The 25836-nt window shown below is 39.2% G+C and overlaps 1 protein-coding gene across 2 annotated transcripts; it reads right to left on the reverse strand.

Moving 5' to 3' along the window:
• Positions 1-1476: 1476 nt before the first annotated feature.
• LOC119745385 (trichohyalin-like) lies at positions 1477-24954 on the reverse strand. Of its 2 annotated transcripts, XM_038221704.1 has the most exons (13): positions 24748-24954; positions 20745-20807; positions 17056-17194; positions 16050-16142; positions 15799-15901; positions 14815-14995; positions 12609-13391; positions 10542-10729; positions 7952-8047; positions 7716-7817; positions 6855-6947; positions 6326-6491; positions 1477-2929 (listed from the first exon to the last, which is right to left on the reverse strand). In XM_038221704.1, exons 1-13 carry the CDS (start codon positions 24824-24826, stop codon positions 2829-2831), a joined length of 2187 nt encoding a protein of 728 aa, XP_038077632.1. In that variant the 5' UTR covers positions 24827-24954; the 3' UTR covers positions 1477-2828. The 2 variants fall into 2 exon arrangements, with proteins under 2 accessions (XP_038077632.1, XP_038077633.1); XM_038221705.1 differs by lacking the exon at positions 12609-13391 and having other exon boundaries at positions 24748-24953.
• Between the last annotated feature and the right edge of the window lie 882 nt (positions 24955-25836).

Here is a 25836-nt window from a genome sequence, read left to right on the forward strand (position 1 = left end):
ATGCTACGGTCTGGTATGACGTAGATGAAATGTCTTTCGGGAATAATGCAAATTTCAACAAAAATGAAGCAATTATTAATAAGACATTCTTTCATGCTACAGTTTTCCTTACATGGTTTCTTACACATTGGTTTAAATTACTGGAAACTTACTTGTGATGTTCTGCTTGAAATAAAAATATCTATTAAAAAGAAAAAAAAAAAAAAGAAAAAAAAAAGCACAATCCAAAGTGAAGAGATTCACTCGACTTGGACTGTCAAAGGTAAGGCATTTAACACTGAATTTTGAGATTTTAAATATAAGCAAAGGGGTGTGCAAAACAGAAGAAAAAAGTGAAAAAGTAACAAAATCTGAAATTGTGAAGAATAAATCATGAAGTACATCAGCTTTATGTTACAAAAAGCCAATACTCACTCAGTAATCGTAACTACATTCACATAAATTTGGATAAATCGTTTGTACAATTTCTGGTTAAATTAATGCTTTTGAATTCTAAGTAGAATACAATTAAGCTACATGTTCATCCCATTAAGTCCACTCCACATGTTATGCTCTGAAACGAAAACAATTTGACATTTGAAAACATTGCCTCTTCAATTGAAAAAAAAAAAATCATAAGTCAAGCTTTAAGGCTATATGAAATTAAACAAAGAAAGCAATTGTTTCAAATTATACAATGTCATGCCAACTACGGGGAAGAAAAATCATATCATAGAAACGCATATCACCCAACTTCCGATCTTTTTGAAAAACTACAAATTAAAATCATAATTTTTTTATTCTGGGAGAAAAAAAAAAACATCCAAATGAGATTCAGATTATTTTCACAAAAGTCAGCTAGGCTTTTTATCACATAGATGAGGCCAGAAGCATATTTTCCAAAAAATAGTTCTTCAGAGCTTTCCCGAAAACCAATATAATTTTTCCTAAAACAATTCTATGCCACTACCGATCTCCGTTCAAAATCTGAAATCTAGTTGACATTTCAATGAACGGTTAATTAAAAGTGACTGGTTTTTAGTTGATCTTTGCTGCTTATGGATTTATATATCCCACATATCAACCAAACAGAATCTCATGGACATTAGGACATTATTTTATATTACCCCTGCCCATATGGCCAATGAAACATTCCAAATACCATCTCAGCTCCCTGGGGAGTATACAACTCCATGCTGCCATTTCGGCACAACCAGCTAAATCAAACACATAACCATCTCTGCCCTCACAGGTACCCATTTACTGCTGGGTGGAGAGAAGCAATGAGTGGCAAAGTGCCTTGCCCAAGGGCATACGCACCATAACCCCAGGCTGGACTCGAACCCACAACCTGCAGAATTACCCGCAGACCACGAATTCAATTCTCCAGACCATGAGGCCACTCCACAATCACATGCTATGTGATATCTGCCTACTATTTCCAAGAAATTGGTGCTTTTAGCTTTTAACATTTGTAAAAAAACATAAACAAGGGAATATGGCACATTGGTAAATACATTGTTTCTTACACTCTTACACCATTACCCTGTAGTAAAAGTGGAAAAACTGAAGCAAGCAATTTCAAACTAACATTTTGTAAAATCGTTGATGTCACACTATCAAAGTATTTGTTTCCATATATACCATATAACTGGCCCTCTAATCTTAGATCTGTACCTTCTTTACATTAAAAAATCCCCTCCTTTTCAAAGACAATAAACATTTGCTACACAGTTTATATTGCTTTATGCTGATTTCATACAAGTTTCAGTATCTACAGTGATAAATGATGTATTGCTGTATATTTTAAATGCATTCAAATAGTTTTTTTCTTTTCTACAATTTGAATTTGTTTATACAAATACTAATTAAAAATATAAGTAGGTATATGTATGTTATGGATAAAAAAAAATCTTCGTTACAAATATTAATTTTTCTTTCAGCCTAAACTAAATTCAGAAAGACTTTATTTTTGTTGGATTTTGTGGTTAAAGCTTCATTTTCAGCGCACAACTATAGAAAATCTTAAATTGTAAAAAAAAAAAAACTATTCAGCCTCAGAACTGCTCACATTGTTGCGTTTTACACGAATTGCTTTGTGGAACAGCATTCTGTCATTTCAGTTTGCATATGAAATTAGCATAGCAATAGTGCAATGAATATTCATAATATTTAAATTCATTATTTGATTATTGAATACCTAATTACCAAACATGGCTTACAGTTAAACCTATGGGGAATAACACAATTTTTTTTTTAGGTTTATTATTTTTTCTCTCATAACACTCACTTCCTCATTGAAAGTCAAGTTTATATGGTGGTCCTTCCCCCTCCCTGGATCCTTTGAAATCTACCAAAACATTTTGAAGGATTTCATAGGATTGAGGGAAGCAGATCCAAACAATTTTTATTTTACATGGGGCTTGATATCCCTCGCAAGGTAAGGTTCCAGCAAAGAGGTGGATTTGGCAGGATACAGGAAAAAAGTCTTGCAAAAATGTCCATAGCATTAAAATAAATAAATAAAAAAATTGAGAAATGTAAGCATGGACCTACATACGAAGCCTAGTGACATTTCTCTGATTCCAACTGATAAGAATACTTTTATTTATGTTTGGTCACAAATATTTCATGCAAAAAAAGGGAGAAAGTCCATGGATTTTGAAAACATAAAATATTCAAATTCACAATACATAAATGTCCCAGCTCTTCAAAGTCCCAATCCGTTGTTGTTTTTTTAATAAATGATATTATTATCAACTTCTAGGAGATCTTAGTATTGAGCTCCAAATTCCAATTTTGTATCAAGGAAAAAGAAATTGAAAATGGAAGGCAAACGATATTACTTATTACTTCTTCTTGAGCTTGGAGAATATACTGCTCCTCTTGCCTTTATCCTTGGAATCCTTGCGTTTGGATCCTGGGACGGCGTTGAAAGCACCGTCATCCCCTAGGAATTAAAACAAAAAAGAGACAAAAAAGGAGAAAAATCATGAGATAAAGGTGATTTATTTGCATGGAAATTATCCTCGTGTCAGAGGACATCATACAGTAGGTTTTTTTTTTTACTTACAGGGTAAGTATATTTCTTGTTTCTAAACGGTTTAACCCATAATTTAAAATGGCTCATGCAATGTAATTTTTTTAATGCAGTCCTTGAAAATGCACCTTTGTGTCGCATTTAACCTTATTTTCAATTTTCGCTTTGCCATTTTCAAAGGTATTTCGGTGCCTTTTTGGTTTTTATACTGATGCAAATTTCCATATTCATAAGCAAAAGTGTGATGTCATTTCAGGCGGAAACCTCAATGTTAGAGTTATTTCAGCACCAAAAGTTGCCAGAATTTTTGATATTTTGCTGCTGAACATTTTCTGTTCTTTGGTAATTCACTGTTTCAGTACAATGGCAGTAAAGTCAATGAGCAAACTTTTCTCACAAATATTTTCAATGAGCAAATATTTGGGTTCAGTTTATGGGTTTGAACAGAAACCCCTAAACTGATCGGTGTCTTCCCGACATGACATCACAGCAACAGTGCCCTCAGTTGTCCAGAAAAACATGGAAAATTTCTATACTGTTTGCAACCTTACAATAATTATTAAGTTGTATCTTTTGGGCATTAGATGTGCAAATATAATCCTCTTTCTTAGCAGGTTTTAGATACCATTTTTTTCTTCAGTATAATGAAATATGTGATGCGTTCTGGCAAAATGAGACAGAACTGGGCAGAGGTCGAAATGAGGGTTTGCTGGTATTAGGAAAGAGAATAAACTTCTCCTTACAAAACTGTTTGTTGCACTTCAATGGGACATTCCGTTGACAAGTTATGGCTGTTTAAATTTCACATTTATCGACATGTCAAAAAGTAAAATACTGAGAAAAAGACATTTAAAGTTTCAAGTTTTGTAGTCTTTTAACATGAAGATGCCATTCGTTTTTCCTTAAAAACACTTTTATTCCATGATTTTTATACTATAGGTTTTCTCGGTCAATTTCGGCAAATGAGCAGCCAATTTAACCACTACGCTATTCTATTTCGCGCGAAATCAAATGCTACTGAAAAGGGTCATTTGATTTCGTTTTATGACCAGTCAAATGTACTGTTGCGTCATTCGATTTAACAAAATAATCATGCAATTTAACAATTCAACAAAGCAGCATTCAAATTCGCAGGAGCTTTTTGAGGCGTGTGTTTAGTCATTCAAATTCATTTGTGGGCAGTCATTTCTGGAATTTGTGCCATCTAAAAAACGCTTTGTTAAATTTTTGTTTCCTTAAGAATGTTGAAGGCATAAATACGGTTCACTTTTTGGCACTTGATTCACTTTGCCGTTGTACTTCGAAGACGAGCTTTCGCTACAGTTTTACACGCATATTTCTAGAAATGGCAGCTCGTGGTCGCTACGCTAGAGTGGCCCAGGTAGATCGAGAAAGGTTGATTGAGGCCTTCGAGGGAAACGAGCAAGACTACCTTCAGCTTGCGGTCAATTTGAACATCAACAAGTCCACAGCCAGATCAATTGTTGCAACATATTTGAGGACTGGAAGGCGAGAGACGCTGGCAAGAGGAGGAGCAACCCACAGCAAGATGGATGATGACATGCGAAACCATCTGCAAGGCATCCTTGACGCTAATCCTGTCTTGACACTTCAACAAATGAAGGCTAGTTTGAGTGAGCATCTGCCAGAGAAGCCCCAGGTTTCTACTGCCACCATAGCCAGGGCCTTGGATGGGATGATGATTACACTGAAACTAGTGGAGGACGTCCCTGATGCAAGAAATTCCCTTGAAGTTCTTGATCAACGCGTCCAGTATGGTGAGTGGTTCCTGCAGCATGGTGTTCTGGCCCATCTAGTCTTCATTGACGAGACAGGTTATAACGTCTGGACTCGACGCTCCCAGGGTAGAGCTCCGCGAAGGATCGCTGCAAGACGAGCCGTCGACAGACAACGAGGGAGAAATTGCAATGTCACCTTCGCTGTTTCTAGTGAAGTACATGTAGGCTTGGTGCACCACCGAATCGCATTCGAAACTGTGACGCGAGAGAGATTCGAGGAGTTTCTTGCGGACACAATTCAAGAGTGTGATGCAGTTTTCCCAGACGACGAACCCATTTACCTCATATACGACAATGCGAGGCCTCACGTGCGAGCCCAACTCCCTGAAGGTGCCAACCCAATGATCCAGCTGAAGCGCCTCCCTCCCTACTCCCCATTCCTGAACAGCACGGAGATGGCACACTCTGCATTCAAGGCTGCAGTTAAACGCATCCTTGGGTTACCTGAGTGGCAACAACGTGTCGGAGACAGACAGGCTGCCCAGCAAGCAGGAATGAACATGCAGCAGTGGAGGTGCGATCTCCTTCAACAAGCAGCCATCCAGAGCGTTGATGTCATCACCCAAGTGAAGTGCATGCAGTGGTACAACCGTACCCAAACATATATGCCAAGATGTCTGGCACGCCAACAGATTGATGGTTGAGGAAGAAACAACATAAACAATAAAAACCAGGAAAAACATAAAGAAACACCCCATTCAAACACAATACAAAATTAGGTCTTGGTCAGTTAACCAATAAAGATCCCCCCCCCCCAAAAAAAGAATGAAGAAGAAAACAAAGAAGAAGAAAAAACCTCATTGGCCCCATGTAAAGTCTACTGGAAGCATAAATAAAGAAAACAAGGTTTGCCTGAATTAAAGTGAAGATACGAAACAGTTGCCTAGTACAGTTTATCTGTTTATTCGTATTTCTTTAGTCATACTTATTTGAAATCTCTTTAAGTGAAATTGATTGCCTCTTTACGAAATTGAAAAAAATTAAATCAGTAAAATCTCCAGCCGAACCAGCTTTGCTAAATTGAATGATGATTGTGTGTCACGAAAAAGAATGACGATATGCTAAATTGAACACAGTGCTAAAGGAATTTGAATGCCTCAAAACGAAATTGAATGGCCGAATTCTGAATTTGAAACGCAGTAACAACTGGAGAGGCAAAATAGCTTCAATTCGAACGCACGGAAATTAAATTGGCTGCTCATTTGCCGAAATTGACCGAGAAAACCTATATTTCTTTAAAATATGTGTAGTAGACATATCAAAATTCATATCAGATTACAAATATTAATAAATCTGAAAAAAAAATCACCCCCATTCTTTTTTTTTTTTACATATATTTCTTCCATCTCAGTTTGCCAGAATGCCTCACATATACTAATCAAAAATATGTTAGGAGGCAAAATTTGAATTCGTTGAAGAACATGGACAGTTAAATTTTAACATTCACAGCCTTGAATTTTATCACCAATGCACACCGAAGCTGAGTCAGTTTTCCTTTGGGTCATACCTGGGGGTGGTGGTGGTGGCTCCTCATTCAGCGACGTCTTCTTGAGCAGGACAACGTTGCCAGGATCAGGCTTGTTGAACGTCGGATCAATGGTGGCCATGATGTTACCCTCCGCCCCCACACCAGCTTGGCCACTCCCACTGGTGCGGCGCTGTTGAGCTACCTCCTGTATTCAGAAAAAAGATAACATTTAATCCATCGCAAAAATGTTCACTTGATTTTTTGTGTGATTTTGATAAATACCTGAGACAGTTTACCTATTCCTATTGGTTGAGAGCCCGTCACGTGAGTGGACCTAAACCACTGTTTAAACACCACTGAGAAGTGTCTAAGACAAGCCAGTAATAAAAAGGTGGCCCCTGAATCAGGACAAAATATTTCTGCTTTTGTCTCTGTATTTTATTTTTACCGAAAGAGAAAGTCTAGTCTTCAAAGTTTGTTGGTTTTGGAAGATATTATCCTTAAGAAGCGGAATCACGGATGAATAAAGAAAACAGCAAGGAGTGTTTGTTTGTAGTTATGTGCTTACCGCGGCTGTGTAGTCGGTTAGCTGCACTCCCTCTGCGTACTTGGCATCTACAGGAACTGCTGTTTTGTTTTGGCGACTGACATGGACCATAGGCTGGTGATAATGGAGAAAAATATGACTTAAAACCCCAAGGACAGAATCTCCACGGAACTTAGGATGAGATCAATTGTTGTTTATCTCTTTCTGTCTGTTACCCCACTACAATCCAAAATCTTGAGCCCAGCCCAGCCACACCTGGCCCAGCCCAGTCCAGCCAAACCCAGCCCAGTCCAACCTAGCCTATCCCAAACCAACCCTGCCTAGTCCAGTCTAGCCAGCCCAGCCCAACCCAGCCTATCCCAAACCAACCCTGCCCAGCCCAGCCTATCCCAAACCAACCCAGCACAGCCCAGCCTATCCCAAACCAACCCAGCACAGCCCAACCCAACCCAGCCCTGCCCAAACCAACCCAGCCTATCCCAAACCAACCCAGCCCAGCCTATCCCAAACCAACCCAGCACAGCCATCCCAACCCAGCCCAGCCCTGCCTACCCCAAACCAACCCAGCCCATCCCAAACCAACCCAGCCCAGCCTATCCCAAACCAACCCAGCCCAGCCCTGCCTACCCCAAACCAACCCAGCCCATCCCAGCCTATCCCAAACCAACCCAGCCCAGCCCAGCCTATCCCAAACCAGCCCAGCCCAACCCTGCCTACCCCAAACCAACCCAGCCCATCCCAGGGCAACCCAGACAAACCCAACCCAAACCCTGCCCAACCCAGATCATCCCAGACCAAACCAGCAGAACTGAATATCTACCTGTGACAACTTTAATACTATAACCCATCCCTCCAAATCCAAAACAGAGCAAAACCACTCACCTCTGGGTCGGCGATTTCATCCTTCACCTTCCCCATGTAGTTATCATACGTTTTCTTCTTGGAAAACATCACTTCTTCATGCTGCATCTTGATTGCAATTTTCTACCGACAAAATGTTATCAAAGGATTCAGTATGTAAGGCATAGTCCAGCATATCTCTTGGAAAAAGAGAAAGATGCAAGAGAAATATACTTAAGTTCTTTCTGTTTGGGGGAGGACAAACAAATAGTCTGTACCTGGTCATGTATGAGTTGCTTCCTTTGTTGTTCAGTTTTTTGAGACGGGGCTCTAGACCTCTGTATCTCTTCTCTTTGTAGCCTTCTTGCCAACTCCTGAGATTTGAGGGAATACAAAAAAAAATAGAATTGGTCTCCGCACTGATGACTCCACATCTTGTGAAAATTTGTTTTTTATGCTAATGCTAATTTCCATATTCATAAGCAAAGGTGTGATGTCATTTCAGGCAGACACTTCAATGTTACATCTATTTCAGCACCAACAGTTGCCAGAATTTTGGATATTTTGCTGTCATAAATGGCAGTAAGCCAATGAACAAACTTTTCTCACAAATGTTTTCAATGAGCAAATTTTGGGTTTGCAATTCGAACAGAAAACCTCTAGACTGAACAGTGTCTTCCTGAAATGACATCACAGCAACCTCGCCCTCAGTTGTCCGAAAAAGGATGGACAATTTTAAATGTTCAAAGAAGTGCACTTTTCAATAAAATTAACCAAAAGGGATGTCAAATAGTTTTTATACATTTAAAAGGAGTAGAAAGTTGCACAAAATGTGTTCCTAGGAAAAATTCATCTCATGGATCCTTTAAACAACAGACACAGTAACTGTTCAAAGCATTGAGAACAATTCTCCGGTTCTTTACAGAAGAGAAAGAAGAGAAATTCCATGGTTCCATGGTGTACCCACAAAAACCTATCCTTTTGTGTAGCTTCAGTTTACAACATTCATTTTGCTGAATGACATTTCTGCACTTTTTAAAATATTTTTTAAGAATTTGTAAATATTTATAAAATCTCATTTAGCTGTTCAGTTTTTATACAATAAATAAGAATATAAATGAAAATACAGAATACATGTGACCATCGAAAGTATGCAACCAGAATTTCTGCCAAAGTAGGAACCACAAGATATTACCAGGCAGTTAAAGGGAATATACAACATTTGCAAACATCGAGAAATAAAACTGCCAAATTTTTACGAAATACCTTACTAGGATGTTGGAAAATGACAGTCTAAAGCATCCTGTAAAATTATGGCACCTGGTGTGAAGTCATTTTCAAGAAAATGGTATTTTTGTATAAATTTCCAACGGTGGTCGGCCGACCACCGTTGGAAAACCTAACTATTTTTCAACTTCTCCTCCAAATTCACCATTTTGTTCAGTCCAAATTTTGTTTGCTATTGGTTACATGTTTATGAACGGGTGCAGGCCAGGTAGACTGGTTCCCTTACCTCACAATTTTCCAGCATCTATAAATTAATCCATTTGATCTTTAGTGGAGTCAGGGAACCAGACTACTCCACCATTTGTGTTTTTCTTGGTTTTTCAGCATTTTCGAACACAAAACTTCAAACATGTCAGTGCAACCCCTCAAATAGTTCATTTCTGAAAAATTACAGGAAAAGCCAATGACGTACATTCCCTTTAAGGTTGGTGTAAAAACAGGTCAAAATGAAGAAATTGTTCAACAATGTCATGCATGTAGCTACTATATTCCTGCTTTGAAAATCAAATCTTGGCTTTGAGCAAAAATGGCAAAGATTTGCCAAAAATGCTGGATATGACAGAAAGACAAAGCCACCTCTCGAATGCAGACTAAAACAGAGAATAAGCAATATGGAATAGGGGAGGGGGATTTTGCACGAAAGCTGACGAAAAAATTCCTCAACACCAACCGTTGAAGTTTTCTCAATAAAAAAATCCAATATACCTTCTGTTTTCCACCTTTTGCTGCATTTTGTTGCTACAAAAATAATTGAGCCAAGATATTTTAGAAATTTCTGTGAAAAATATTAAAATCAATAGTCATATCATGTGCCCAAGTATATAATTCTCGTCATATTTTAAAAATTTTTTTTTTTTAATTTTACCGGTTTTCTGAATTCCCTTTTGTTAATGTCAAGATCATATGAAGAGTTTATATCCAAATGCGATAAATGCCATTTTATTACCTTTTTGAATCCCACTCCTGGCTTCGGAAAGTGGGTTTGGACAGGTTTTCAGTAGTTAAACACAATTTATAAAGACAATAAAGCAAAAAATTAGTTTAGCAACAGCTATTATACTGTTTACAATGTATATTCTTTCAACTTTGTGGAGTGCCGCGGCCTCGTGGTCTGGAGAATTGGATTCATGGCCTGTAGGTAATTCTGCAGGTTGTGGGTTCAAGTCCAGCCAGGGGTTATGGTGCGTGTGCCCTTGGGCGAGGCACTTTGTCACTCATTGCTTCTCCCCACCCAGGAGAAAATGGGTACCTGTGAGGGCAGATATACCTGGTTTTCCTGTGAGGACCTGTGAGATTGTGGTTGATTTTAGCTGCTTTGCACCGAAATGGCAGCATTCCGAAGGGAGTTGAGATTGTCTTTGGAACGTTTCATTGGCCCAATGAGCAGGGTAATAATGATGTAGCGCCTTGAACACCAATACTGGTGGATATATGTGCTTTTAAATACGTACTATTATTATACACATGCACATTTTTCACTAATTTTTTTAATTGGACATATCACGTTTTGGATACAAACTCTTCATATACTTTGGCATACTAACACTTTTTGTTGATAATTTTTTTTCTTCTAAAGAATACCTCGTCATCCTGGATTAGGGCGATGACGTCCGTCTCTTCGTCACTGTCGCTCTGCGGGTATCCAGTGTACGCCGGCGCGCTGTGCTGTCGTGGCACTCGCTTCGGTTTGTGTTTTCTCGCAGGAAGTTCCGGCACCGTTTCCTCATCTATCGCAACCTTCAGGCCGGCAACGTTTGGCATCAGATAGTCTGCAGATTGGAGAAATATCATTAGAAGGAAAACCACAACCTAACATTGGGTTTGTCCTTCATCAACAAAATTATCAGGGGTGAGATTTTGGAATTCTTTTTTTTTTAATTTCAGTGAAAATGAAAATACAAAAAAATTCAAGAAATAATCGGGAGAGGATTTGAAGGTTGCTGACGACCCCAGAGCAACGTAGGATCTTTGGTTTGAATTTGTCTGAATTACCCCTTAAAATTAATTTCTTTTGTTCCATACAGGGTGGTCCAACAAAACCGGATTCGCATACTTCCACTAACCTGAGACTCCAACCACATACATCAATGCATGGACAATCTTTTTAGAAGAAAAATGAAACCAAGATCGCCCGATTCGGTCCAGTCGTTTTTGTTCTACAGCCTATTTTGTGAAGCAAGGTGGGGGCCATTTTTGTCCTGATGAATTACTAAACCGCGCCCGGGAGTTTGACTTACATTGTAATTGATAGAGGGATTGTTATGTAATAATACCCACATGAAAGAAGTGTGCTTCACAAAATAGGCTCTGCAGCAAAAAAAATACTGGACCGAATCGGGATATTTTGGTATCATAATTCTTCTAAAAGGATGCTCCATCAATTGGTTCAGGTGGTTTGAGTCTCAAGGTAGTGGAAGTATGCCGTTCCGTAAAATCTTTTGAATTCCAGATTTGAAAAAGGATTCTTTAAAAATCCTTGAAAATCAGGAAATCCTGACAAAAACGTTCCAAAATCAGGAATAATACTAGCAAATCTCACCCCAAATATCATAACAATGTGTAACTAGTGCTGCCCAAGAGCTTGCAGAAAACATTCACATTTATGTATGAAACACGAGTTAGTGAACCAACAACCCAACGAACCCAATTATGGTTGGCAAGTGGGCCACATATTTTATCAGTTTATTATTTTGAACAGCATTCACTTCAGCAAATTTAAGTGTTAGCCTTGCAATGGCTTCAAACTTGCTCAGCTTAGCATGCACAGTTAGTAGCAATATTTCTTGAGAAGTTCAACATAAAAGAAACGAAAAAGTGGTGTTAGGTTTCAAGACCAAAAAAACAGGTGTTAAGATTTTCATAGATAACTGACCTGATATCACACAAGTACATGAGGCTATGCAATGCCCGCAAAAGATCTGAATTTGTATATCTGTGCCTTGTCAATGCTAGCTACCTTGCGGTCCAATTGGCCCAGTTCTAAGGTAAGCTTGCTAATAACATACAGGGCGAGTAAAAAAAACCGAAACCCAAATGTTGGGACTATTGTTTTAGTGAAGTTCTGCATGTAGCACTTTGAAAATCTAGGATATGAAAGCCCAATTCATAAGCTTTCTTTTAGTACAAGAATCTTTCAAATCACTCATGTACTTTTCAAGTTACTGAATTTGAAACACAACCACCGATATAAATTTCTGTCCACGGATCCCAAAAAAAGGTGTGCGTTCTTTCAGCAAAACGAAAACAATTCACGTGAATCCCTGTGTGATTTGTTTTCGTTTTGCTGAAAGAACACTTACCTTCTTGTGATCCGTGGACAGAACTTCAAAACGGTGGTTGTGTTCAAAATTCTGTAACTTGAAAAGTCCATGAGTGATTTGAATGATTCTCGTACTAAAAGAAAGCCTATGAATTGGGCTTTCATATCCTAGATTTTGAAAGGGCTACATGCAGAACTTCACTGAAACAATGGTCCCGACATGTGGGTTACGCTTTTTTTGACTCACACCATACAGTGCCTATTTGTGATGCTAGTCAATATTCAAATTAGCTTGACCCCATGCTAGAGGTCATGGGGACAACATTGCAATGTCTGTTCTCTGACACTATATCTGAGTGGGCTATTGAAGTGTGATGACCAGTGAGTACCTTTCTCTCCGTGCTTATCTTTAGGTTCGCTTGGCTCTGGTGGCCTGTGTTTTTTCCGACGTTCTGGAGGTTCAAGCGGCTTTTGCTGCACAGGCTCCATTGGTGTTTGTGGATCTCTATGCTCTGTGGGCTCTGATTTTCTTGATTTATCTTGAGACTCTAAGCTGTCAGTCGTTGGTGGCTTGCTTGTTTGTTCTCTCCGCTCCGGTGATCTTTGCTTCTTCCTTCGTTCCGGAGGCTCCAGTGGTTTCTCCACATCTCTATGTTCTGTTATTTCCGTCCGTTTTTGCTTTTTTCCCTCTTTTTGTTGCTTTTTTTCCTCTTTTTGTCTCGGCTTGTATAGATACTCCCAAGGGTCGGTTGCGTGTTGTGGCGTGCCTGTTTGTCTTCTGGACTCTGGTGACCTCTGTCTGTCCGTTTGCTGTGGCTCTGCCTGTTTTTGTTTGTGTTGTGGTGTGCCCGTTTGTCCTCTGGACTCTGACAGCCTCTGTCTATCTGTTTGCTGTTGCTCAGCCTGTCTTTCTTTGTGTTGTGGCGTGCCTGTTTGTCCTCTGGACTCTGACAGCCTCTGTCTATCTGTTTGCTGTTGCTCAGCCTGTCTCTGTTTGTGTTGTGGTGTGCCTGTTTGTCCTCTGGATTCTGGGGGCCTCTGTCTGTCTGCTTGCAGTGGCTCAGCCTGTCTTTGTTTGTGTTTATGGGTCCTATGATCAGTTGGCTCTGGCCCGTCCCTACGAACCCTCGATTCTGAATGCTTGTCGTCGTGCTTACGTCGATGATGCCGTACTTGGGTTAGGTAGGAAGCGGTTAAAGAGCGGTTAAAGGTATACGTGCAAAGAAAAGGAAATAATAAGGGACAGCTTGGTTAGTAAATTTGAACAAAAAAGAGCAATTCCTTTCTCATTGTTCTGCCTCAAACGTAAACATGCTCAGCAGGGATAGGACGAGAGAAAAAGTTAGTCAAGTTACTTGTTGGCGATGACAGGTAAGGTCAGACAGTTTGGAAGGGTTATTAGACACACGAGAAGGTTGTTTGCTTTAACTTTCTAGCACACCGACATTGCTTCTTTTTTTTTTTTTTTTAAAGAACAACTTAAAACTGTGCTTTTTTTTAAGCTGGCAATGAGTTACAAGGTTAAAAAGAATTTGAGGAGATTCCGCAGACACTATTTGCAAGTAGAACATCCATTTTGGACTGGCATTTAAGAGTCCTGTTACTCCTAATTATTCTTAACTAATAATTTGAAATAAATTGATGCTTGAAACAATTAGGGACAATCACATATATTTAATATTCAAACTATCAACTGTTGAGGTCATAAGGAACCACTCCTGCGTCTGGTTTGCCTGTTTGAAACCAAAATCAATTTGTGTGGAGAAGATTTATTATTAATAAATAATAACAGGATTTGTTGAACATTGTACCTCTGTCTTGAATACTGTATTTTCATTGGCCTAGAATGATCACTTTTTAAGTTTATAAAAATTCATGGCACATACGTACAGTATGTGATATACCACAGGGAGTGTGCTATGACTTTATGGTACGTACGGTACAGTACTTACGGTGTGAAACGCTTGTATCGTTGGCACCCGCGCTATTTTCACCATGTTTTCAAACATGAGTAGGAGCAGTGAACTAGCAGACGATCAGCTGTTTCAAGCATGCGACATGCATGTGAGTTGGCGTTTGATTGTTATGATTGTTGTATTTACTGGTTTGTTTTCGTGATTTTTACATCAAAATCCAAAGAATCCAAGACGGAGGTATAACACAACAGTTGTTGACTGCTCCGAGGCTAATATGACGTTTTGAACACCTGAGGGTGCATAGCACCCGAGGCGAATCCAAGGATGATATCAAAACAGGTTTTCAAAACATCATATCCCACATCACAGCTGTCAATAATTGTTAACTATAGAGCGCAAATTGCCAAAGTGGTTTAGCGTGACTCTACAATGCCAGTCCTTGACAGGTGTATGGAAATCATGCAAACTATCCCTACAAAACTGTAGGGTACAGAAATGCTTTAAGCGAACCGTAGCTTAGCAATTGGACTTGGTTTCCTCAGAAGGAATACGGATACACAGATTCGCAACCTCACCAAAGCTTATCAGCCATAGTCATACATATACGGATACGTTACATATTTTTCTGGATGTCACAAGTATCTATAATTCATTCCTACTCTCCAATGGGTTCACTTACTGCCGTCGTCTGTCGGGTCGTACTGAGCTCGCTCACGCTGGGACCGACTTCTCATCTTCTCTTCTCTGGCTAGATGATGAGCCAAGCGTTCACTCTCCATCTCTTGATCCAGAGAGTGATGCTTCTGACTCAAGATGCGCTGTTTCCTCTCCTCGTGAGCTTGAAGACGTAGGGCTAACTCCTTCAGGAAGGATTCACCCAAAACAACAGAAATGATCTTGTAAGTTGAGCAACAAACCTGCATCCTTAGTATTGGCTTTGAAAAACGTGTTTTTGAAAAAAAAAATTTTCACAGTAACTTCTGACAAATTAACAGAATTTTGCCAGAAATGTACAAGCACTCTTATTCTGCAGACGCAGCAAAATGCAATTATCACAATTACTGCAGAATTTAAGTGTTAACCAGTTCACGTCTGACGACGTGTATACACGCAAAGGTTTTGCGGTATTCAGAACAGATGACGGATAAACACGCAATGAGCGAGGCCAGAAATATCTGTCTGCAACCTGCTCACAGCAAGCGAGGCCAGAAATATCGTGGTGTGCTACCCGCAGCTGACGGCCTGAACCCGTCTGGCATCGAGGTTCATGAAAACAATCCTGTGCCTGGGTCCGGTCAATGTCAAAATAATCCCGGTGCGAAGTGGTTAAACAAACTGAAAAAAGTTAATAGAAAGCACTGAGATTTTGGAGATTTCACAAACATGATTTGTGACACACAAGGAAACAACCATTACAGACAAGTATCCCATGGACAATTTGCAGAGTTTAAAAGTAACACTCCCCATGCTATTTTTGATTTTCATCCCCAAAAAATACATTCCTTTTATAAATTCCAATTTTTTATAAAACAAATGACTGAACAAAAGAAAATTGGGCCCATGTTCAGTTAATGAATCGATAGACTCATTACTTTCAAAATGAAAGGTGGCCCCTCATGGTTCTCGTGGGATAGGCTGGTTACAGTCAGTTTTGATAACGTACCTCGTCAGTTTCTTGAAACGACCTCTGCTGCCTGTGTTTGCGCTTCTCGTCTTCCATCATTTGTTGGTAGAGCTCCTTGGCAGCCTCCCGATCCCTCTCCTCACTGTCAAGGGTCAAAGGTCAATCAAAGTTCAATCAGGTCAAAGTTCATCTTTAACTCTTAGTTGATAATTATGCAGCAACATAATTTCTATTCCAATTTATGCATGTGATGTAAAGTTTTAAAAAACAAAATAGTTGGATTGGCTTACTTCTCTCGTTGGCGCAGCTCTCTGATCTTCTGTTTCTCCTCCTCCATCATATCCTGGAGGAGTTTCTTGGCCGCCTCTGCATCTTCCAGCTCCCTGTGAAGGTAGGGGTAGAAAAATATGGACGGAGGTTACTCATGAATGGATGATGCTGCAAATTCAACCTGAGGACTCGGAACTCAAAATCAGATATAACGTGTTCGCGCGATGACCCCTTACAGTTATTTAAAACTCAGTCAGTCCGAGGGCAGATTCAGAGAACTGGTTGGGGAGGGGGGGGGGGGTTGCGTCTATGATCTTTTTTTCTCTCTTTTTCTTATTTGACAAACCTATAAGGGAAAGGGGACGAGCACTTTTTGAGAAACATCAATTTAAAACGGTCATCTGAAATCCTTACTAAAAATATGACTTTTTTTATAATTTGTGTGCGTGTTTCAGACTTGAGTTTTCACAGACATGACTTGTGTTTGACAAGTTCTTTTTCTTAGATTATTTGTCTCAGACAAACCTTTGGAGGTGCTAGTTGGAGTGCATGGCATTGCAGGTGCATGGAACCATAGGTGAATGGGAACCATGTACATGTAGGTGAATGGAAACGTAGGTGAATGGAACTGAAGGTGAATGGAACTGAAGGTGAATGGAACTGAAGGTGAATGGAACTGAAGGTGAATGGAACTGAAGGTGAATGGAACTGAAGGTGAATGGAACTGAAGGTGAAAGGAACCATAGGTGAATGGAACTGTAGATGAATGGAACCATCGGTGAATGGAACTGAAGGTGAATGGAACCATACGTGAATGGAACTGAAGATGAATGGAATTGTAGGTGCACAGAGCTGTAAGTGCATGGAAGTTTACAAACATGTTCACAGAACTATGTGTGCATAGAATTGTGCATGCATGGAACTGTGTATGCATGGAACCACAGTTTGATGGAACTCCTCTCATGGAACAGCTGGTTGAGTGGAACTGTCGAAGTATGGGTCTGTAGAGTACAGGATTTGTCTTACCTCTGTCGATTTTTTTCGGCGATATCATGTTCTTCTTTGAACGCCTGCAGAGCCTCTTCATCGGCTGCGGATTTGGCTGTCCTGATGTCCGATCTGACCGTCCGTCGTCGGCTGATGTTACCAGAATAATGGGTTGTGTCTGTGATGTCAAAAAGAAACGGCAGGTTATTATTGTCAATATTAACTGTGTTTAGCAAACATGTGAGGCTTTTTGGCAAAATGAGACAAAACTGGGCAGAGGTCGACTTCAGAGTTTTTCGGGTATTAGGATATTTGCTCCTTAACAGTCTGTTGCTCTTCAATTGGACATTCTTTTGACAAGCTACATGTACCAGTGTATCTGTTTTTAAGTTTGCATTTATTGACAGGTCAAAAATGTAAAATACTGACAAAAAGGCCTTTAAAGTTTTGGGTTTTGTAGTTGTGAAAATGAAATATATGCCAATAGTTTTTTCCCTTAAAAACAATTTTATTTCGGGATTTTTATACTATTTCTTTAAAATATGTTTAGCAGGTATATCAAAGATGACAAATATGAATAAATCTGAAAATTGAAAAAATCACCCCTATTTTTTTTCTTTTCTGCAAAATGGCATCTACCCAGTTCTGTCTCATTTTGCACGAACGCCTCACAGTTGTTAAAAAAAAATGCCCTGTTGTCATTCATTCAATTTCCATAAATTTCTCAACCCTACCGACACTGGGCATTTTGGCTACATGTACATGTACATGTACATGTATAAACCCTTCTCAATCCATGCTGCACTTCGAAGGAGCCTGATTTTTGCTTTTTTATTTCAAACTGAGCTTGAAAACAAGACCCACAATTTTTCCGAAAATACTTCAAAATCACAGGTGTGAATTTTGAAATGGAATTTTTGCAGTGATCTTCTCAAAAATAAATACTGATTGTATTTATCAGGCATGCAACTGTACATTCACACAAAAAAGAGGAAATTCCAAAATTCAGAAGACTTTGTACAGTGTTTTTCTATTTTGAATGACAGAAATGGGAATAAAAAAAAGAGGAAATCAGCTGATCCGAGGAAAAGTTGCATGCCTGATTTATGAGGCAATAATTTTGGGGTGTTTTATTTTCTACCGGTACCAACCATATATTCTTCCTTCATTGCACAGTTATCCTGAGAATATTTCAGTTTCTCTAGTGAGAAATCTAGATTAAAACTATCAGTTTAAATACAAGTTGAACCAGCCTAATCTCCAGTTTGAAGACGGTCCTCAGCGCAAACCAACCACGGGTTAAACAACCAATACAAGAAGTGAAAGCAACAGTTAAATTTATTGAGGCCCTTTGGTGACTCATGCTCATGTTGAAGTGACTTTTTTTAGTAACATGAATAGTTACTTATTGAAATTAATTTCCTCGTTTTTGAAGGCCTCAAGCTTTCCTGATAAACAGCATGAAAGTATACAATTCAGACTTCCGCATAAGGGCAATTCCATGGTTACTCACGTTACATTTTCGTAACGTGAGAAACCGATTTTGTGGGTCTTGTTTATCAAACATAACACATTTTTCTGGATGTCATCTTTGGTGCTTAGGTAGGTCTAGGTCTACTGTATCTACCATGGGGATAACAGTTATTAAACCTTTTCAGTAAGATAATTACAGCCCAAGGAAACTCAAAAGTACATCAAAAATGTAACATGAGTAACCGTGGAATTGCCCATAACATGATTTATTTTTGAAAAAAGTCCTCAAAATGTGACAAATAATCACGGTGCTAGTATTGCACATTATCAGTCGAGTATTAAGTTGACACGTACTCAAATCAGCCCCCCCCCCCAAAAAAAATCATCCCACGGCCATTTTTTCTATGGGAACTGAATTCTATTTAAGCTGATTGGTCATGCATGTCTTCAGAAAAATCCCCACAAAAGCTGACTTATCCTGTTGTGACGTTACATGTGTAGTTCTAAAAAATAAAAGTTTGCACAAAAATATAGTTGACATTGATATGGGTGAACGCATGCAATATATTACTCGCATTAGAGTTTGCATAGGGCATGTGGTTGCTCCATAGCCTACATCATTCACATATTCCCTGTCCCTGTCATGTCTGACATCTATGCTTTAATAATTCTGATGCACTACTTGATGTAGTCAATTTCCAAGAGTGATTACACATGTATATGAATAGCAAACTACAAACTACCTACCCAACAAATAAACGATCATTTGAAGTCAGTTTTAATGATACTTGAATGGCAAATTACAACGTTCAGAGGTTAAGAGGACGAGATGAATGCCAAACTTTGGACCCTAAATTTGCAGAATGACTCATATGTGCAGTACATGAACGTAATTCATTCGAAATAAGTTAAATTTAACAGGAACTTGCCCAACATTGATATTACACAGCGTTGCATGTATCCTTATAAATTATAATGCTGACAACCCGAACATTGTACGCAGACAACCCGAACATTGTACGCACAATCGAGAGTATTACATAAAGCCAAATAACAATGCATTACCTACTTGTTTCAACCCCTTCTTTATGCTCACATCTGATATCCATTTTGTATAATACCCGAAGCACTAGTAGGAGAAATTTATATGTCCAATTCAACAGAACAACATTGTCTAAAAATAGCGTTATTCAACGTGGTACATCATACTGGAATAGTCTAGATGACTTCTTAAAATCAGCACCTTCCTTCTCTGTCTTTGTTAAAAACCTTAGATCACATCCACTCAATTCTTACTCGAACAACTAGTTATAATTTATGAATCTAGATGTATGCTCTCGTCACATACCAGTTTGTGTTTTTCTACGTTTATTCGAATAACTAGTTATAATGTATGAATCTAGATGTATGCCCTCGTCTCATACCAGTTTGTGTTTTTCTAGGTTGTGTCTTTGTGTGTCACACTGTTGTTTATTTTGTCCTTTGTCATTGTCTCTGTTTTTCTCGGTCATGTCCACTTGTCTGTCGATAGGTTAATTAAGGTACAAAAGCGTGACGCTTCACCTTATACCTAATGTTGTCGTAAATTTGTTCTAGTATTGACCCATGTACATTATTATACACAATTACATAATTCATTGCATTTTGCTCTGTATAATATGTTTACACGGCATTGTAACATTTTATTGTGTGGAAATGGCAACATTGAAATAAATGTTTCTACTACTACTAACAAATCTTCATTAATAAAATGCACAGTTTATGGTCAAATTGACCAACCTACATCCAAATTTGTCACAGGCAATTTCCCACATTTTGGCTGCATCTCTGACTTAGGTTTCAGGCACCAACTGCGTGAATGTACCAGGTAACATGTATGTACATGTATGGGTGTGTTCATCTACTCAAACCGTGGGCGAAAAATACCAGAGAACAATATCGTCCACGATTCCCAACATACGTCCGCGATTAGGGTCGTGTACAAAACATATACATGTAGGAGTCTTCCTAAAAAGTTAGTACAAACAAAAGAGGGACAGGAGGAGGTCCATGATCAACGGTGTGAACACGACTGTCTGTCTGTGTACGTGCCTGACGTAGATTTCTCCTCTTTTCTTTTGCTGAAAGAAAATCAACTTATTTTTCCGTGAAGCCAACAAAGGGAGTTTTTCATTTGGTGCGAATATTGAAAAGTTCCGAGGCTGGAGGCAAAGCCAAAGTCTGGGATGTCCGATGTTTCACAAATGGCTACTTACTCTCTTCCTCTTGTAGTTTGTGAGCGAGGGCGCCATCTTCAATGACAGACCATTCTTTCTTGACTGAAAAATGAAAGACAAAAAAAAAAGTCACATCTCTGGAGTAACACTTCCCAAAAGAGAACATTACAGTGGTAGTTTTAGGTTTTTTAGAACCATTTATAAATATTTTTTCAATGCTGGATGTGAGCTCCGTGCGTGACCGAGAGAGAGCGCAATTTGCCTAGCAACGATGCCTGTCTTTGGTGGGATATGAACTTTGCTTATTCACACACGCATTGCATGCACAGCAAGAAGATGCCTGATTGAAGCCGATTTAACGGCTTCCCATCAGACTCTCTCTTTTCAACCCATGAGGGGGTACCTCTGTGAAAGACGGACAGGCATACACATTTGCATATCAATACTTCCATAAATACTTAGAGGTATTTAATTGGACATGTTGTATGAGTATTTGTTGCATATGCAACAGATATTCAAACATTCAAATGTAACAAATCTTCAACAACAAAAATTTTGCAATTTATGCAATATAAAGCTGGAATATATATTCCATCCTTTATTTTGCAAATCTGGTGAATTTTTTTGAAAAAAATAATTAAAGAAACTTGCAGAAATATTAATTGCCAGTTGTGTTACCAGACTTTCCCCCCACCTTTTTCAACCTAGTCAAATGGTATCATGAAGTACACACTAAACATTCTGGTACAAAAAAATATGAGAACAAAAACCAGCTACAGGTACAAATGTCTTTCAACCCAAAACAAAATTAAAAACTATGGATATTTGCTTGCATGGGTCACAAACAAGTCAACGTTGCAAGCTACATACATTATTGTGCCCATGCATGACGATCCACGATAAATATACAACACAATCCCTACCCAAGGTTATTCTTTCAGATTCTTTCATATGACCTTCAAAGCATGTCAACACAGCATTGAATCCAAGGATGGAATATTAATGACAAACACTATAGACTGCTCTGTACAAATCCAAATGTGAACCACAAAACAAGGCTTGATTTAACCCTAACGCCCGAACCCTATTGGCTAGGAACCATCCTCAATCCTGCAAAATCCTCCAGTTGCCATCGTGTACAAATTTAATACAGCATAAATTCTACCAAATTATCCGTTATTTATTGAATTTGTTCAGGAGGGGTGACCATTGCCTCAATCCTTCAAAATCTTTTAACAATCACTGTTATGGGTTGATGCAGTGCCGATGACATTCAGAAGCAGTGCGGATGATATCGAGCATAATGCAGGGCTCAATTATGCATGGCTGGACATAAACAATAGGCCTACAGGGTACAACCTACGAACTCATCACAATACACCCTCCAAATTCAACCGACACTTTCGCAAAATCCAAAATCCTCCAAAACCGCCCAGAGGACTTTGGAAGATTAAGGAGGGTCAGGGTGCTTTATAAATAATCTTCCTTACCATAACACTGTATAATGGAACATTATTCACGAACAGTCATGACAGTCAGTAAATTTCATTGAAAAACATTCTGATTTGTGCACGTTCTCTGAAAAGTAATGGTTTTTGTTCTTAATCTTTTCTCCCCCAATATATAAAATTTACATTGTAAATTTATTTTACCCAACTCTTACCATATTCCACACATTGGTTTATTCTTTCAACATTCCACAATCAATACATATTTTTAAAATCAATGACAGTAACGACTGTGCACAGAAACAGAATAACACAATAGCAATTTGCACTATAATCATGCCGATGTGAAAATTTGCACTTGTGTACGTGCGAATTTCCTTAGATCATACATGTACACGCCATAACAATAGGGATGTGCATTGGAACCGGGGAACCGGGTACCCGAGTACCCGACCATTAATGTCAGGAATCGGTTCCAGATTATGGGATTGGGTACCTATAACCCATTTTACACATGTAACTTTAATAGTGGCTTCTCAGACAGTGATAAAGAAAGGTTGTGAATGGCGTTTGTGGGAATTTTCAAAATGAAAGCCAGGCTACATGGAAAAACAAAACATAGGCCTAATTCACTTTATGGTAATCCTTACTTTTAGGACCCCGTTCCTATATAGGAAGGGAAAGACTCACCAAAACAGTTTACTAAATGACACTCAAAAGTGACATTCTGATATTTCTTGACACATCTGAACAATTGGCAATGACACCTTCTTGAATATCACTGATCAGCAGGTTCAATTTGTGGAAAGAGGGCAGGGCTCTGATTTATGAGGGAAATTAAGGGGTAAAAGACGACGATGACAACCAGAACACAGACTTAAAAAACCAACATGGCAAACGTGAAAGCTCAATGCAATGAAATCTCGATGCTGATTGGCTGATAAAAAATAAATATATTATTTATTTTTTTTAGCAGCCAATCAGCATTGGGCTTTGATTATGTAGGGCTTTCACTGGTGTTGTGAGAACTACAACATGCACGTTTGACTGCAAAAAAGGTAGGAAAGTCACAAATTTTCTTGAAAAGTGCTTTCAAAATTATAACTAACATGAGTTTATATGAAAAAAAAGACTTCTTTAGCCTGCAAAAGTCACTTTGGTACTAGTCCGAGTAACTTGGACCCAACTTATCGCCTTTTTAACATTCGGACATGGTCTGGTGATAGTAAGGTCCAAGCTAATAGTGCGAGCTGGACAACATAGCCCTGTCACAGTCCCAAAAACCAACATTTTCCAACAAAAAACATCAGATTTCACCTTCAAAACAGCCTCCAAATTACTAGATATGCCACCTGAGCTACAAGTAGACATCGATGATTAAGATGGTTGTACTGAAGTTTACTTACGATCCGGAAGAAAAGTGAAATTTCCCGTTCAATTCTGAGAGCTCCCCTCGCGATCTTGATCACGTTAAATTTCCAACTCATGTTAACATTTGAACGACGCGATTTCTTCTTCATGCCCAGCGTACATTCGATGGTCCCCGTATCCCGAGTGCGATTCCGTTACCAAGCGCGCGCGATGCATCGATTATGATAATGAGTCACATTTGTAAACACAAGTGCATTTCGAACGGTAAAAGGGAATCGGGAACCAGCTTGAACTGGTATCCGCCATAAAAGCTGCGCTAGTTCCCGACTCCCTATTATCGTTCGAAATGCACTTGTGTTTACAAACGTGATCCAGTCTACTCATTATCATAATCGATGCATCGCGCGCGCTCGGTAACGGAATCGCACTCGGGATACGGGGACCATCGAATGTACGCTGGGCATGAAGAAGAAATTGCGTCGTTCAAACGTTAACACGAGTCGGAAATTTAACGTGTTCACGATCGCGAGGGGAGCTCTCAGAATTGAACGGGAAATTTCACTTTTCTTCCGGATCGTAAGTAAACTTCAGTACAACCATCTTAATCATCGATGTCTACTTGTACCTCAGGTGGCATATCTAGCAATTTGGAGGCCGTTTTGAAGGTGAAATCTGATGTTTTTTGTTGGAAAATGTTGGTTTCTGGGACAGTGACAGGATGATGTTGTCCAGCTCGCACTATTAGCTTGGACCTTACTATCGCCAGACCATGTCCGAATGTTAAAAAGGCGATAAGTTGGGTCCAAGTTACTCGGACTACTTTGGTACTGGACAGACATCTGCAAAAGTCAGTTTTGAGCAGAACTCGTAAAAAATAGAGGTGTCCTAAAAGTAAGGATTACCATAATTATTAAGAATCCGTGAACGAGGATGCAGCTAGACTTGCCAAGTGCAGCAGGTGCTCGGTATCGACAAGACCGTTATCTTGTCGCGCATTCTTAAGAATGTGCGCTCAATCTGGAAGAGTTATTTTTTGCGAGGATTGCGCAAGGATCCAGTTGCACAATCATAAGCATGTGCATGCGCATTCTTAAGAATGCGTGATTTTCAAGAAAGCGCACAACAACAACACACTTCCGGTTTGTACATTTGTACGTAAATTGAGGCACAATCATTTGGAAAATCAATTATGTGTGTCAATGAAATATTCGAAATGAACTTACTCTCATTCACTTTGGCTGCGGGTTCTGTCACGACGACTCCATTTTCATTCCTCCCTGGTCTCACGACGTTTGCTGCCATGTTCTTTTAGCAACTGGGAAAATTCACGTTTCTAAAAACTCCGAAATTAAGACCCAAAACCCCAGCAATCTTCACACACATACTCAATGCATGACTCAGAGTACTTGATTTTGAACGAGTAGTTGGAGTTGGTCATTGTTGTTTAAGATGGCGCCCTCTGTTGTTGAATTTACCTTATGGGTGCATACCTGCAAATAAACTCCCATAGACACTAGTGCTAAATGCCCGTACTTCAAAATTCTTTTAAAAATACTCAAAACTCTCACAGGTATTCAAGCTGCACAGAAAAATGATGATCAATGTGTCATCTTTCATTTTCTTTTCAATTTATGGTGGGTTGACCATTGACTTTTCGAGATATTTTCACGCAAAGAAGACGACCCCTATTTTCCCCAAAGCGGAAAAGTAGCCATCTTGAAAAACGATCCCTCCACAACATGGCAAAATAGCGCCACTTTCGAGCCCAATAGCATCCAAAATGCTCAGAATTGGAAGCCCCAAGTCCGGGCTAGAGGTTCACTACCATATCTCTTCAATTCCCCAATTTTACGGCGCTCAGAACTCTCTAATATAGAATATTTTGAGGGTATAACTTTTATTCATGAGCTTGGCGGATCGATTTACAGGTGTGTACCCTATAATAGCAGGCAACTTTTAAATTTGAACACAAAATCACATTCAGGACAAGCAGAATATCTCCAAAGTCAATATTTTGAAAAAAAAAATGAAAGAAAAATATTATCCGAGGTAGATATTAAGCCCGAAAATAGTGATTGTTTTGCCCCTGCTAAGCCGTAGAGCGCCCCCAGCGACAATAAATTGAGTTCCAGCTACTTTTAAGCTCAAAATGCCCCCCCCCCCCTTTTCAAGTATCAATTGTTGTAATCGGGTGATAGCCTACTGCTCCCTAATGATTTGGAAGCATCCGTTACGGCAAAAAACCCTTGTTGATACCTTTAAAACACTTTTTCCCCCTCCCCGTAGGTTCCGCCCACTGAAAAGACCACTGC

The sequence above is a fragment of the Patiria miniata genome, unplaced genomic scaffold (genome assembly GCF_015706575.1).
Source record: "Patiria miniata isolate m_02_andy unplaced genomic scaffold, ASM1570657v1 HiC_scaffold_7, whole genome shotgun sequence".
NCBI classification, from domain to species: domain Eukaryota; kingdom Metazoa; phylum Echinodermata; class Asteroidea; order Valvatida; family Asterinidae; genus Patiria; species Patiria miniata.

What these genes read in the sequence shown, in the direction of transcription:
- LOC119745385 (XM_038221704.1), bottom strand. Translation starts at nt 24,826, where the DNA reads ATGGCAGCAAACGTCGTGAGACCAGGGAGGAATGAAAATGGAGTCGTC. An exon ending in GCCGAAAAAAATCGACAGAG is followed by an intron (nt 16,143 to 17,055) that starts GTAAGACAAATC and finishes CTACCTTCACAG; the next exon opens with GGAGCTGGAAGATGCAGAGG. An exon ending in AGCAACTCATACATGACCAG is followed by an intron (nt 7,818 to 7,951) that starts GTACAGACTATT and finishes TTTTGTCGGTAG; the next exon opens with AAAATTGCAATCAAGATGCA.